The sequence below is a fragment of the Anguilla rostrata genome, chromosome 18 (genome assembly GCF_018555375.3).
Source record: "Anguilla rostrata isolate EN2019 chromosome 18, ASM1855537v3, whole genome shotgun sequence".
NCBI classification, from domain to species: domain Eukaryota; kingdom Metazoa; phylum Chordata; class Actinopteri; order Anguilliformes; family Anguillidae; genus Anguilla; species Anguilla rostrata.
In genome coordinates this window covers 13,168,356-13,183,619 of record NC_057950.1, presented here as the reverse complement: position 1 = coordinate 13,183,619, position 15,264 = coordinate 13,168,356, and the positions used below count along the sequence as shown (strand labels likewise).

Below are 15,264 nucleotides of genomic sequence, written 5' to 3'. Positions count from 1 at the left end.
GCAGAAGGTTGTGAGAGGCCCTAATTCTGAACTGGCATGGATGAGACATGTCTTGAAGCGACAAAGTCGTTTGCCACGGTTATAAAGTCAATAATGGGGGCAGGATGGAATACGATAAATGAGACTTCCTCTTTTTTTTTTTGGGCCTCGCACTGCATCCCCCGAGGAGGTAGGGGCGCGGGGATTCACGGGCTCAAATCCGCCGAGCGTATCGAGTGAAGGTTCTCACAGTGTCGGGGCCGGAGGAAAGGGGAGACATTTTAAAACTGTCCCCTTCAGGCGAGCTCAGCCACGGCACAGGAATGCACCCTCATTAAGTCTCCATCAATCACAGGGCTATTTATAAGCCCACGCACGGCTCCCCTCCAGAGGCCGCGGAGTCCTCCACAGGGGCGCCATAATTCACGGCTCGGCCAGCTCGCACGGTGCGAGGGAAAAAAACAAAAACAAAAACAAAAACAAAAAAACAAAAAAACAATTTGATCGCGAACGCGAACAAAAAAAAAACGAACGTTTGATCGCGAACGGGTCGAGCCGTACGCCCGGCTGAAAGCGAACTTGGAAACGCCGAATCCGGCTCGACGGCACCGGCACAGCCAATGAACTGCGAACGGCAACCCGAGCAGAGGTCCAATAAAGACCTTGCATGGAATAGCATTCCTCTCCCTTGCCTGTTGAATGAAACGGCAGCGCAAACAGAACACACGCGCTGGAGATCTGTGAGAAAGGCGAGCGGCGGGAGCGGGGTTCGGGGCGGACTCAGAAGACGCGCTCCGTAAAAGCGCTCAGACGCGTGAAACGTGTGGCGGCGGCGGGCCGCCAGCCGCGCGCGCCTGAGGGTCAAAGCGCGAGCCTCCTCCACAGCGGCTCGGCTCTCCCAGGGTTCCCCCTGCTTCTGCGTCTCATTGACAGAACCCACCGAGCGCATCGCCTCGGCTCCGTCCTGCACACCCCAGCCGGATCGCCCCGTCCCTGTTCCCACAGGCCAGTCAGAGGCGCTCACACACACGCCGGCTTATCTCTAATGGAATGAGGAATGTGTCACTCACGGCTGACAGCGAGCGCCTCGCCCCCCCCTCCCTCTCCCCCTGCACCTCCCCCCTCCCCCCGCACGGCAGGGCGTGAGCCAGACTGACAGCTGAACTCTCCGCACCTTAACTCAGAGCGGCGGCCTAAAGACAAAACAGCAGAAAACCAATTAAAGTAATCCTGCAAGTGGGGGGGGGGGGGTGAGCGTAGGTGAACTTTTTTTCTTTTCTCGGGTCTTGGCGTGTAAACAAGAGCAGGCCCTAGTCTGGGGCAAACACATGCGCGTGCACACACACGAGCACACACACACACACACACACACACACACACGCAGAACAGCACGATTAAATTCAGGTGCAAGGTCCTGTTTGAGTTGGACGGGCCCCAGCAGCAGAACAAAGTGTGTCTGTCTGCGCTCGGCGGGCCCGGCCTCGCAGGGCTCACAGCTCCTTATGAAACGCTGCCATTCCGAGATGTCAATCAGTCCCGGGGCAGAGAGAGGGAGCCGCGGGGCAGAGAGAGGGAGAGAGCGCAGATATAACCAGCTGCAGGCTCCGAAAACATATTTCAGTCAGAGTGGAAACACAAAAGATGTTTGAATGGGATCCCTTTACAGCCCCCCCCCCTTCCCCCAATCGCTCTCACAGCCAGCACACCCCCACCCCCCGCACCCCCTGGCCCGGCGCACCCGACTGCATCCCCGGCCCTGGTAACCGGAGAAGTGCCATTCAGAGTCCCCGACCCAAAAACACAAGAGGAGCGGCGCTGCGGTCCTGGGAGAGGAGCATTTGCGGCGGTGTTGACGGACAGGCCGCCATAATGCCCGGCTCTATTCGCCGCCTGAAGGCAGCCGCCGTGCCGCCGCCGCGTCTCGCACCGCCTGCACACTCGCAAACACCGGCGGGCGGGGGCGGGGGCGGGGGCGGGGCCGGGGGCTCGGCCTGGAGTGACCGCGAGAGCGGGACCGTCGCGTGCCCTCCGCTAAAACCCACAGCGCTGAGTAAACAGGGAACTGAGGACCACTGTGTGACCGGGGCTATCACCCTAACACCCTGAACTGTGTGTGCGTGTGTGTGTGTGTGTGTGTGTGTGTGAGTGCGTGTGCGTGTGTGTGCGTGTGTGTGTGGGAGTGTGTGTGTTACAATATATACTTGAGTTTGTGTGGGTGCGGGTATGTGTGTGTGCTTGTGTGTGTTATATATACACGTGTGTGTTATGTATACGTGTGTGAGTGTAATATATACACGTGTGTTATATACATGCATGTCTGTGTGTGTGTGTTATATACATGTGTGCGTGTGTGTTATATACATGCATGTTTGTGTGTGTGTGTGTTATATACATGTGTGTGTGTGTGTTATATACATGCATGTCTGTGTGTGTGTGTGCGTTATATACGTGTGTGTGTGTGTGTTATATACATGCATGTCTGTGTGTGTGTGTGTTATATACATGCATGTCTGTGTGTGTGTGTGTTATATACATGCATGTCTGTGTGTGTGTGTGTTATATACATGCTTGTGTGTGTTTTTTGGCCTCCCTGCCTGGTCCTGCTGTGTGTAGTGAGTCTGGACGGCCCCTGGGTGCTCCTCACACCTCGTAAAGCTGACATGTCCTAATAATCACCTGCAGGGGAGAGCCTGAGAGGCACTCGCTCACACAAACAGGCACACACATGCATACACACGCCCACGCACTCACACACGCAAACGCACGCACACGCACACACACACACACACACACACACACGCAAACGCAAACGCACGAACACGCACACACACACACACACACACACGCACACACACACGCGCATAAGCACACACACACACACACACGCATACGCACACACACACGCACACATACACCCATGTATATACTGTATAACACACACACACACACACACTCAAAGAAAAAGACCTCACCACCACTCATCCAAACATAAATTTCAGGCCACGCCTCCTTTTCTCAGAATGCAAGCTCTTTTACTCCAACTGCTCGTCTTCACAGACGCCGTTTTCCCTGGACACACACATCAGAGACAGCCTACTTCTACCTTCTAATAAAGCGCGTCCGTGCACATACTGACCTAAACACGCTGCGTTCTCACTGACCTAAACACGCAGCGTTCATACTGACCTAAACACGCTGCGTTCTTACTGACCTAAACACGCAGCGTTCTTACTGACCTAAACACTCAGCGTTCTTACTGACCTAAACACGCTGCGCTCTTACTGACCTGAACACGCAGCGTTCTTACTGACCTAAACACGCTGCGCTCTTACTGACCTAAACACGCAGCGCTCTTACTGACCTAAACACGCAGCGTTCTTACTGACCTAAACACGCTGCGTTCTTACTGACCTAAACACGCTGCGTTCTTACTGACCTAAACACGCAGCGTTCTTACTGACCTAAACACGCAGCGTTCTTACTGACCTAAACACGCTGCGTTCTTACTGACCTAAACACGCTGCGTTCTTACTGACCTAAACACGCTGCGTTCTTACTGACCTAAACACGCTGCGTTCTTACTGACCTAAACACGCTGCGTTCTTACTGACCTAAACACGCAGCGTTCTTACCTGGACCTAAACACGCTGCGTTCTTACTGACCTAAACACGCTGCGTTCTTACTGACCTAAACACGCTGCGTTCTTACTGACCTAAAAACACGCAGCGTTCTTACTGACCTAAACACGCTGCGTTCTTACTGACCTAAACACGCTGCGTTCTTACTGACCTAAACACGCTGCGTTCTTACTGACCTAAACACGCTGCGTTCTTACTGACCTGAACACGCAGCGCTCTTACTGACCTAAACACGCAGCGTTCTTACTGACCTAAACACGCTGCGTTCTTACTGACCTAAACACGCAGCGTTCTTACTGACCTGACCACGCAGCGTCTCTTACTGACCTAAACACGCTGCGTTCTTACTGACCTAAACACGCTGCGTTCTTACTGACCTAAACACGCAGCGTTCATACTGACCTAAACACGCAGCGTTCTTACTGACCTAAACACGCTGCGTTCTTACTGACCTAAACACGCAGCGTTCTTACTGACCTAAACACTCAGCGTTCATACTGACCTAAACACGCAGCGTTCTTACTGACCTAAACACGCAGCGCTCTTACTGACCTGAACACGCAGCGCTCTTACTGACCTAAACACGCTGCGTTCTTACTGACCTAAACACGCTGCGTTCTTACTGACCTAAACACGCAGCGCTCTTACTGACCTAAACACGCAGCGCTCTTACTGACCTAAACACGCAGCGTTCTTACTGACCTAAACACGCTGCGTTCTTACTGACCTAAACACGCAGCGTTCTTACTGACCTAAACACTCAGCGTTCATACTGACCTAAACACGCAGCGTTCTTACTGACCTAAACACGCAGCGTTCTTACTGACCTAAACACGCTGCGCTCTTACTGACCTGAACACGCAGCGCTCTTACTGACCTAAACACGCTGCGTTCTTACTGACCTGAACACGCAGCGCTCTTACTGACCTAAACACGCAGCGTTCTTACTGACCTAAACACGCTGCGTTCTTACTGACCTAAACACGCAGCGTTCTTACTGACCTGAACACGCAGCGCTCTTACTGACCTAAACACGCTGCGTTCTTACTGACCTAAACACGCTGCGTTCTTACTGACCTAAACACGCAGCGTTCATACTGACCTAAACACGCAGCGTTCTTACTGACCTAAACACGCTGCGTTCTTACTGACCTAAACACGCAGCGTTCTTACTGACCTAAACACTCAGCGTTCATACTGACCTAAACACGCAGCGTTCTTACTGACCTAAACACGCAGCGCTCTTACTGACCTGAACACGCAGCGCTCTTACTGACCTAACACGCTGCGTTCTTACTGACCTAAACACGCTGCGTTCTTACTGACCTAAACACGCAGCGCTCTTACTGACCTAAACACGCAGCGCTCTTACTGACCTAAACACGCAGCGTTCTTACTGACCTAAACACGCAGCGTTCTTACTGACCTAAACACGCTGCGTTCTTACTGACCTAAACACGCAGCGTTCTTACTGACCTAAACACGCAGCGTTCTTACTGACCTAAACACGCAGCGTTCTTACTGACCTAAACACGCAGCGTTCTTACTGACCTAAACACGCAGCGTTCTTACTGACCTAAACACGCTGCGTTCTTACTGACCTAAACACGCTGCGTTCTTACTGACCTAAACACGCAGCGTTCTTACTGACCTGAACACGCAGCGCTCTTACTGACCTAAACACGCTGCGTTCTTACTGACCTAAACACGCTGCGTTCTTACTGACCTAAACACTCAGCGTTCTTACTGACCTAAACACGCAGCGTTCTTACTGACCTAAACACGCAGCGTTCTTACTGACCTAAACACGCAGCGTTCTTACTGACCTAAACACGCAGCGTTCTTACTGACCTAAACACGCAGCGTTCTTACTGACCTAAACACGCTGCGTTCTTACTGACCTAAACACGCAGCGTTCTTACTGACCTAAACACTCAGCGTTCATACTGACCTAAACACGCAGCGTTCTTACTGACCTAAACACGCAGCGTTCTTACTGACCTAAACACGCTGCGCTCTTACTGACCTGAACACGCAGCGCTCTTACTGACCTAAACACGCTGCGTTCTTACTGACCTAAACACGCAGCGTTCTTACTGACCTGAACACGCAGCGTTCTTACTGACCTAAACACGCAGCGTTCTTACTGACCTAAACACGCAGCGTTCTTACTGACCTGAACACGCAGCGTTCTTACTGACCTAAACACGCAGCGTTCTTACTGACCTAAACACGCAGCGTTCTTACTGACCTAAACACGCTGCGTTCTTACGGTCCTCACACCCAGGTCCCACAGCCCCTTCCCTGGCGCATATGTAATTCCGTAACACCGTAAACGTGCCCGTGTGGTATGATCACACGGGCAGCCGGGGAATTGCTGGAGTGTTTTCCTTCGCTACGCGCCGTCAAACGCAGCCGAGCAGCGGCACCCGCGTCTTTAAATTTACGAGCAGGCAAACACGCGTTCGGGAGAGAGAGGGGGGGAAAGTGAATGGGAGCTGTGACTCAGAGACGCGCTTCAGCCCAGGCCCCGAGTCCCGCGCTTTGCCCCCCCCCCCCTGAGCAGCGGAGCCGGATGTGAGCACTAACGCGCCCGTAAAGCGCCTTTCTCACGCTGCGGCCGACGCGCCCGCGGCAGAAAAGGGTCCTTTTGTGCGCCCCGATCAGTGCGTAATCAAACGCAGGTATGTCTGGCAGGTGTTTATAGCCCCTGCCTGCCCTGTCCCCTGGAGCTGAGAGGGGGGTGTGTGGGGGGGAGAGAGAGGGGGGGAGAGGGGCAGATTTATGGCCCTTGAGCAAGGTGCCCATTAGCTGCTCATGAAGGGTGTCATTATCACCCGTAAAACTATCACTTCTCTGTCGTGTCACTTCACTTTCTGATTTAATGCCTGCGCTGCGACACCTGGGCTCCCTCCCAAACGGCGCGGTGCCTGTGCACTGCGGTCCACGGAACGCAGCACAGCCTGCGCTACCAAATAAACGCCACCCCGCCAACAGCAGCCCTGTGGAAAGAGTGAATACAGAGCTGCTCTGAGATGCAGGCCAGGGAGTGGTGCATTGTGGGCGATACCAGAGACAGAGGACTACAATAAACCACAGGTCTGTCAGCAGGGTCAAAAAGTGCTTGACCCAAAAAGAGGGAAGAATAGAAAATATATGCAGCAAACGTTTTAATTCTGTGTAAGTCTGACCTTTCTTCCAGCCTCTTCCTCCAGAGTTGTGTCATCCAACAGTCGAGCAGCCAACTTTTCCCACGCTAGACGCTGCCTGCCAATATCACTCACTGTCACTCATCTGTCAGCCGCTCTCCTCCCCCTCGTATTCCTCTCTTCCTGTAGGCCTGAGGCCACCCAATCTTTCAGCCGCACCGGAGCGCAGGTCTCCCCCGGGGCCTCTCGGAAATCTCGTCAGAAACTAGGTGCCGCAGGAAGTGATGTCATGCGTGACCCCCCGCTCACCTGCGGCCCGCCCGCCCCCCCAGCCCGACGGGCCGGCATCGCACAGCTCCAGTCGCTCCACCTAGCGGGTGGCAAGACCGGACACATTCACAAAGTGTGGCCAGAATGTTCCAGAACAAAGCGGCAGGAAACAGGCTCCTCCCGCTGGACGGGCCGCGTCAGCCGACCGCATCCTGACACAGAGATGAGAAATATTATCCAGCGAACCACCGACTGGACACTCAGCCGTGCTTTACAACACCCCGCCATTGTTTTGCTAGGCTTAAATAATTGAATAAGTGATGTTTAAGAGGGCCAGTAAAAGTTTTTACAAACCAGAATCCGGTCTTTCGATACTGTGCGAAAATAATCAAATAAATGGTTGTAATAACAGAAAGGGGTTGTTTTCCTCTTTGGCTGACTGGGTTGCGGAGTGCTGGGGCAGAGAGTTCTGGAACAATCCCTGCGGCATCCAAACCTCCGCGTGATATTTACCCTGGCCCAGCAGGGCGACAGGATTTCAGAACGCCCTCACCCCCATCGCCCTCGGCCCATTTCACAACTGCGGGGCCACGCTATGGCGTCGCCACGGGCAGGGCCGGGAGAGTGGGTGGGGCGGGGGTCAAAGGTCATTCTGAGTTCACCTTTCCTGAGGTACCATACAATACAGCGCTATTATAACACATCAAGTTCTACAATACATCAAGCAACAAAGATGTGCAGGTATACACTAGTCCAGTTTTCTTGACCACTCAGAACAGCGCTCAGAACAATTGCCACCAGAACAGGTGCTGCTACTGGTGCTTTAGCACCACCTAGAACTACTGCAGTAGTTAAATTTAATAGCCAAAGCTAAATGCAATGTCTGTAACTACATACACTGTTATCCATAATGCTGGATTGATGAGGTAAAGTTCAAATACAATTAAGAGAATATCCATATTTTATTGTTCACTGATTTTTCTGATAAAGATGTTCAGAAAATGAGATATTCCTCATGTTATAGGGTAGGCTTGTATACAATAACAGAACTTCAGCATTAAATGAGTCATGACAATGATATAAGATATAAATATACCTCAACCATAAAGCGAAGTTAAAGGGGGGAAAAGGGGGTAGGGAGAGGAGGGTGGGATGAGCAGTACTGACAGAGAGAGAGAGAAAGAGAGAAAGGAGACAAAAAAGAAACGAGGGAATGAGGAGGGGAACGGAGAGTAAGAGAGTAAGAGCAAGCGAGAGGGGGAGAATGAGAGAGGGAAAGAGCGAGAGAGAGAGAGAGAGAGAAGAGAGGGAAGCAGGAGAGTACTGGGAGAGTGACAGGATCTTTAATATCCGAGTGTGTTTTCGCTCAGGGGCAGGTAAAATCCAGGCCCCAGGGGGCCGCTTGCCTACTCTCTGTGCAGCTGGGTAAATCTCTGCAGACAGAAGGGCCCTCCTCTCTCCTCCTCTCCTCCTCTCCTCTCTAAGGGCCCGGCTCACAGCAGATTAAATGAGCCAGCTAGAGCCCCAGCCCCCCGCCCAGCCGTGCGGGGATTAAAACAGCACCTCCGATAACGTCCCCAATGAGAATCAGATGGAGACAAGGCGATAAGGAGCCCAAAAAGAGGGCCTCACACACAGGCAGCGAATGAGGTCCCGCGCCCCTCCCCCCGGTAACTGAACACCGCTAAAGTTCAGTTACCTGCTACCACAGAGAGAGAGAGAGCAGGGCGGCCCTAATCACAAACAGCCAGCGAGCGAGCGCCGCGCGCGAGTGAGCGCGTGCGAGGGCCGGGCGGGAGAGCGAGCCGGGATCACCGTGTCACGCTCGGCTACACAGGAGGCTGCAGTCACTCCACACGGCTGGCTCGCGCTGCCCAGTCTGTGGGCCCGCTCAGGAGCCCCCACTGGAACACATCACTTTTACTTCCTTTAAATTTAATACAACTCTGATGCCTTTTCATATCTGTGGTAGCAGCCCCTCAAACTGTAGGTGGGAACCCACTGGTGGGCCGTGAGTTGGGTGGAGTATACTTGCGATATAAGGGAAGGTACTGCATATACTATTTCAAATGACATTCACACCAGTCAAATTAAAAACTTAAGCTATGCAATGTATGTGCAGTTGTTTTGACATTTTAATGATATTTTAATGTTCAACTATGGATTAATAACTGCTGGTGCTAAAAAAGTGTTTATTAAGTAATCTTGGGCTTGGAGAAATTCAGGGCCTATGGTCTATGATATGGGCAAAAAGACCTATGGTATGGTTTTCAAGATCTATGGTAGACATCAGCACCTGTGGCGTGGGCGTAAACTTCAACATCTATCCTACGCCTGGGCTCTCAGAAAACTATTCCGCCCACTAACCACACATACATCAGATCTGGGCTCTCACACAGCAAATGTCTTATTTACTTTGGACATTGATATCAGTGTGCCACACTGAACAATTGAGCAAACTACAAAAAAAAACACTCAAGCACCTCAAAAAGACCATCTACCATCCCGTGTCATTTGAGCAAAACCGAGCCTTTCAAAGACCGATCACTGAAAAATTCCCACCGGGCCACCATTAATCTACTGTCTCCTGAGCTCACCCAATTTCCCTCAATACCTCAGACATGTCAGATGTCACACTGAAGAGGAGGCAGTGTCTGCAGCCTGCTGGTTTTAAGTTCTGGGTGCTTGGGGGGGTTCCACAGGTATCATGGCCAGGGCTAGCTCAGACAGGGCATGTCTACAGACCAGAGTTTGTACCCATGGGAAATTCATTACTTGGCTACTGCGTTTCAGAAACACAATGCTTATTTTTCCCCACATCATTTTGGAAACAAACAGGGCTGTGGAAGTAAGCGTGGGCAGGGATCATTTCTGGAACCTGATTTGAGGTTTGGAGCGGACTGAGCAGAGGTTGAAAGGAACAGGCCGAGTTTAGGGCATTGGCTCCAAGTAAATAAACAGGCCCATTACAGCAGTGATGCATTGCTGGTCCACTGCTCAGCTAACCTGCACAACGCACTATACAGCACTGCAACACAAACACACTATACAGCACCACAACAAAGCCCAGTATCCAACTCAACACACTATACAGCACCACCACAAAGCCCAGTATCCAACTCAACACACTATATAACACTGCAACACAAAGCACAGTACAATCCAATTCAACACACTATACAGCACCACAACAAAGCCCAGTATCCAACTCAACATGCTATAAAGCACCACAACACAAAGCCCGGTATTCAACTAAACATGCCCTACAGCACCACAACACAAAGCATGGTAGTGTCACATACAGCACACAATAAGCAAGCAACCCAACCACAACACTACAAACATAACGAGCAGGTATGAACACACAGACGGATAGCTGCAAACACAGCCTTCTTCAGCCTCAAACGAGGCCACCCTACACAGGGCCTTTCCACATCCCCGCTGTGCTGCATAAACCAATGTGGAGCAACCCGTGATGGCATCACGTAGACAAATATGCACATGTGCGCTCTGGGTTTTTCCGCTCGGCCGTTAGAGGCGCGGTGGCTCTGGCGCGCTCAGTGACAGGCGGCTCGGGGTTTGGTCTGAATGCAGCGGGCACGGAACTGAAAAGCCACTGTAGCGGCGGGAATGAAACCCCTTCAGCGAACACCCAGAAAAACACGCTGTCAGAGCGCTTCAGAGTACTTTCCGGAGGACAAAAAAATAATAAAGGGAAACCTGGGAAAAGATTCCCACGTCCAGATTTCCAGGAAAGCGGTGGGAGAGCCGCCACAGTGCTCTGGCTCAGCTGCGCGCTCCGCGGGCTGGTGGGTGTGGCTCCGGCACGAGACGGCACAGGGGCCCCGCTGGGCGACGGCCTCGGCCCTTAGACCTGCGAGCAGAGCGGCGGAGGAAATAAACTCCGCTCGGCTCAGTACGTCACCGTGGCAACAGCGGCACAAGTCTCCAGGCAACCCGCAGGAGGAGCCCGGCCAGAAAGAAAAAGGCGGAGCTTGTGCTTACGGCCCCAAGGACAGGTGCTCATACTGCAAACACTCATCGGCACTACATGCACACGCATACAAACACACACACACACAAACACACACAAACAAACACACACACACAAGCTTGTAGTCTCCAGTCTGCAGGCTAGGTGTGCAATAGCTGCAGATTTTATGGCCGCATTGTTCTTTCTGTCAGGATTGAAACCTCAGCAGACCAGGGACCTGTGACCTCACAGGAGAGGCTTGGCAGAGGCTCCTCTCTGGGGCTGAACCCACATGTGGTTCCAGTTAGACTTCCTGAGAAAAAGGAACACAATGGCCGCTGTGAACGGACCGGCCGGCACTGGGGTCTCCACCCCGCACAGGACCATCACTCCAACCGCAAGATGCGTGTGTGCGTGCTGGAGGTTTATTATTCTTCTGCTGTTTGTTTGAAAGCATCCAAAAGCTCCATCGGTAGTCCGGTCTAGCACTGGTTTTGGATGTGCCCGAATGCATTTCTCTTGTCCCCAGCTTAAATGGTTTCCTGTAGTTGTGCGTGTGTGTGTGTGTGTGTGTGTGTGTGTGTGTGTGTGTGTGTCTGTGTGCGTACGAGTGTGTGTCTGCCTGGGCTCTCTTGTGCTGTTTAACAAATGTACATGTTTCTGTGGACAAAAAGTGCAGACAGATTTTTCAGTTTGCTTTCCAATGCCTTGGAACTCTCAATGACAACATGGAGCAACAGAGCAGGGACACAACTCTCTTCTTCATTCACCAGCTTCCTGGAAGAAACAAACTGTTTCCAGCTTGGTAATCTGAATTTATTTTAATGTAAGGTCTTCCAGAGTTGAAGCCAAGCTTTAAACAGAAAGCAATATTGAGAGATTGAGAGAGTGAGTGAGTGAGGGAAAGAGAGTGACCGAGGGACAGAGGGAGAGAGAAAGGGAAAACACCACCTCGCCCTGTGTCAACATATGATGCGACCAGGAAGCATAATTAAATAAATTCTTGTGAGGAAATTTAATTATGGATGACAGGCCTGACAAACGTAAGCAGGGCGATGTTAGATTAGTCATGGCCAGACTTCTGTTTGGAATAATAATTAATCCAAATACTGCAGCTCAAACAATGCGAGAGGGAATATGATCCTGACCGAAACTAAGTGAGGTAAACAGAGTGTCTAAGAGGGAGTAGAGTGACACACCGCACCAGGTAAAAATACTAAATTAAATGAAAACTGCTTCTTCCGTATGATCACATTAGAAAGAAAAAAAAAGTCTGAGAAAGAGAGAGAGAGACAGAAAGGAGAAAGAAGAGAGGAGGTCATCCATGAATCGGAGCGCTTTGAGAGGGGGCTCAGGTAGCGGTCTGACCCGCCGGTGGCATGGCGCTGTTTATCTGTGCAGATGTGCCGGGACGAGGGGAAAGAACATCCCGGACCTTTCCGGCTCGGGTTCCCGGAGACGCAGGAGAGACGCAACGTGAGCGAGAGGGGGTGACTGAACGCCCCCGCCCAAACAGCTCAAAAGGGAAGAGTTACTGTCACCGTGAGTTTGGGGGGGTGTGTGGGGGGGGTGTATAGGGTTACACTCGCTGCATGATACAGGGACGCCTGAGAGACAAGCAGAGAAGACGAGCCGGCGGGAGGAAGAGCAGCGATAGCATCGCTAACATCCAGCTAATGTGTACCGTCCTCACCGCTGCACTGAGGCACTGCTGCTGGTCTGCCTGCCAGGCCTACGGCGCGGTACACTAGGTCAGTATGGGAGGGAGGGTCAGGGCTAGGGTTAGGGTTAGAGAGCCAGTAGTGTTTGAGAGAGTGCGTGTGTGTGTGTGTGTGTGTGTGTGTGTGTGTGTGAATCAGAGAGGCTGTGAATGCATTTGTCTGTGTGTATATGTGTGATGTGTGCATTTGCGTGTGTATGTGTGTGTTGTGTGTTTTGTGTGTGTGTGTAACCCCATTCACACAGTGAGCGATAAGTTTGACCAGTCCCCGAAAGTCCCTTCATTCTCTATGAAACTGAGCGACAGCCAGCAACCCAAACAACTGCATGCGCGTGTGTGCATATGTGTGTGTGTGTGTGTGTGTGTGTCGTGCGTGCGTGTGTGTTTATGCTCTGTACTCAGAGGGCCCCAACTGGTTCAGTGCAGCTCAGGTTCCGGCTGGTCTGTATAAGAAACATCTTTCAGCACTCTGCTTGATTACAGCCCTGCTGTGCTTACGCTGCAGAGAGCCTGCATACCCCCCACATTACACACACACACACGCACACACGTGCACGTGCACGCATGCACGCACGCACTCACACAGTTTGCCTCTGCCTAGTGATTTATATATAATACGTAAGCTTTGGCAGTACATGGAGAAAAGTGAATCTTACCAATTACGCATTCTGGATTTAGGGCGATGCAGAGTAGCAGACTCACCTCCCCAACCGCCCTGGCCCTCTTCCCCCTTCCAACCCCCCAGCGTCTCTCCCCTCTCTCTCTCTCACACTCTCTCTCATATCGGTTTCCTGTCCCGGGACATCTCTCCAGCCCAAACACTTCCTCCCAGGGTGCCGTTTAATGAAACACTTTCTTCCCCTTTCATCCCACCCTGGAGCGGGAACGGGGGCTTCGCCCATCCACCCACACCCGGCACGGTGCGGGGGGGGCCTGACAAAGTCAAACACCCCCTCCCAAAAAAACAAAAAAAAAAACCGGCTGACATCCTGTCTCAGATGCACGCCTTATTTCTCACAAATGGAACGGGTGCGCAGACGTGCGTCAGGGCTCAGAGGGAGCTCATTATGGGATGTCGCAGAGCAGCGCTGGGTTTGGGTGGGTGTGTTTCATTCGGCTGTACCTTACACTCGCCCCTCCCCTCACATCGGCCAGATGATTTTCCCATCCCCCCCTCCCCCCGCCGACCCGCCCCCGGCCCGGGGTCCCGCAGACGTGGGGGCAGCGAGGCGGGGGCCGGGGGCCGGCCCAAACCGGGCCCTCTGCAGCCTGCACAGAGCACTGGGCCCAGCGTGACGGACGAATGGATAAAACAGAGCTGCATTCACACAGGCCAGGCCGCACATCGCTGTGCAGACGCCCACACAAGCCCCTCCCACCGCCAGCCCCAAACACGCAGGCCGCACTGACCGCTGAGCGCAGTGCTGAGCGCAGTGCTGAGCGCAGTACTGAGTGCAGTGCTGAGCGCAGTACTGAGCGCATTACCAGACCACCTCTCTGCAGTCACCCCTTCTGTGCCCAGCTATTGTGATTGGTCATTAGCGTGTCGAGAGGCCAGAGCTCATTTTTAATTTCCCAGGAGCAGGAGACGTTACCCTCCACAGGCAGAGGGGTGGTTCTGCGCCGTGCAGTAGAGAGAGATCCAGACTTTAAACGACGTTTTCAGGGCCCTGCGCTCGCCCGTTTCAGCACAGACCAGACAGACCTCCGTCCAGTCTGCCCCACGGCCAACATTTCTGCTGGGTTCCAAAGAAATCAGGCTGCCAGTTGTCATTCATATAAATGCAGAAAAGTAGTTTTTTTTCCCCGCAAGCACGATTACTGAAAACTCAATTCCACATCACAGTCATCCTTCAACTGCAGAAGACTGTTGATTTAAAAGAAAATTACATAAAAGTACCGTATAGAGATTATAATTTTTTTTGCCCTCCCACACATCCTTTCTCCCAGTATGGACTGGCCAGTCAATCACCAGAGGGGTTTTTCCAGGCTTCACTCACTCATTCAGACATGGCACAGACACACAGCCACTGTAGCAAAGAGGCAGGAGGCTGACTGACCTGGTAGGTCCCGATTCCGATGTGCTTGGGCTCGATTTTAACCAGCTCAGCCAAAGGGTCCTGAACCCGCCTTCCAATGGAAACTAAAGAGAGAGAGAGAAAGACAGGCAGTGTGGTCATGGGCCTGGCCAAAAAAGCACACACAGTAAACGGAAACAAAAAAAAAAAAACAATGTAGTCATAGGCCAAGCCAAAGAGCACATATATACACATACGTGTGTGCGCCTCAGAGAGAGAGAGAGAGAGAGAGAGAGAGAGAGAGAGAGAGAGAGAGAGAGAGCCTGTGAGTCGGGCTTGTCTCTGGAGGGATCAGTGTAATTACTCCTCTAATAGATGAACAGACTTTATTACACACAGTTTAGATATGTAAATGAGTTTGCCCATTTGTCTGCATTTTTAATGAGCCCCCGCGCGCAGACGTGGTCTCCCCGGCTCTGATCAGCTGACCCGGGGATCACCCCGGGAGACGGCGGC

At 52.3% G+C, this 15,264-nt stretch overlaps 1 protein-coding gene across 2 annotated transcripts in view; it reads right to left on the bottom strand.

The window, feature by feature from the left end:
• srbd1 (S1 RNA binding domain 1) overlaps positions 1–15,264 on the bottom strand; it is an 86,746-nt gene that overhangs the window by 24,922 nt on the left and 46,560 nt on the right. For both annotated transcript variants that reach the window (XM_064317356.1, XM_064317357.1), the window contains exon 16: positions 14,791–14,873. In XM_064317356.1, coding sequence (XP_064173426.1) covers positions 14,791–14,873 — 83 coding nt within the window. The remainder of the gene's footprint in view (positions 1–14,790; positions 14,874–15,264) is intronic.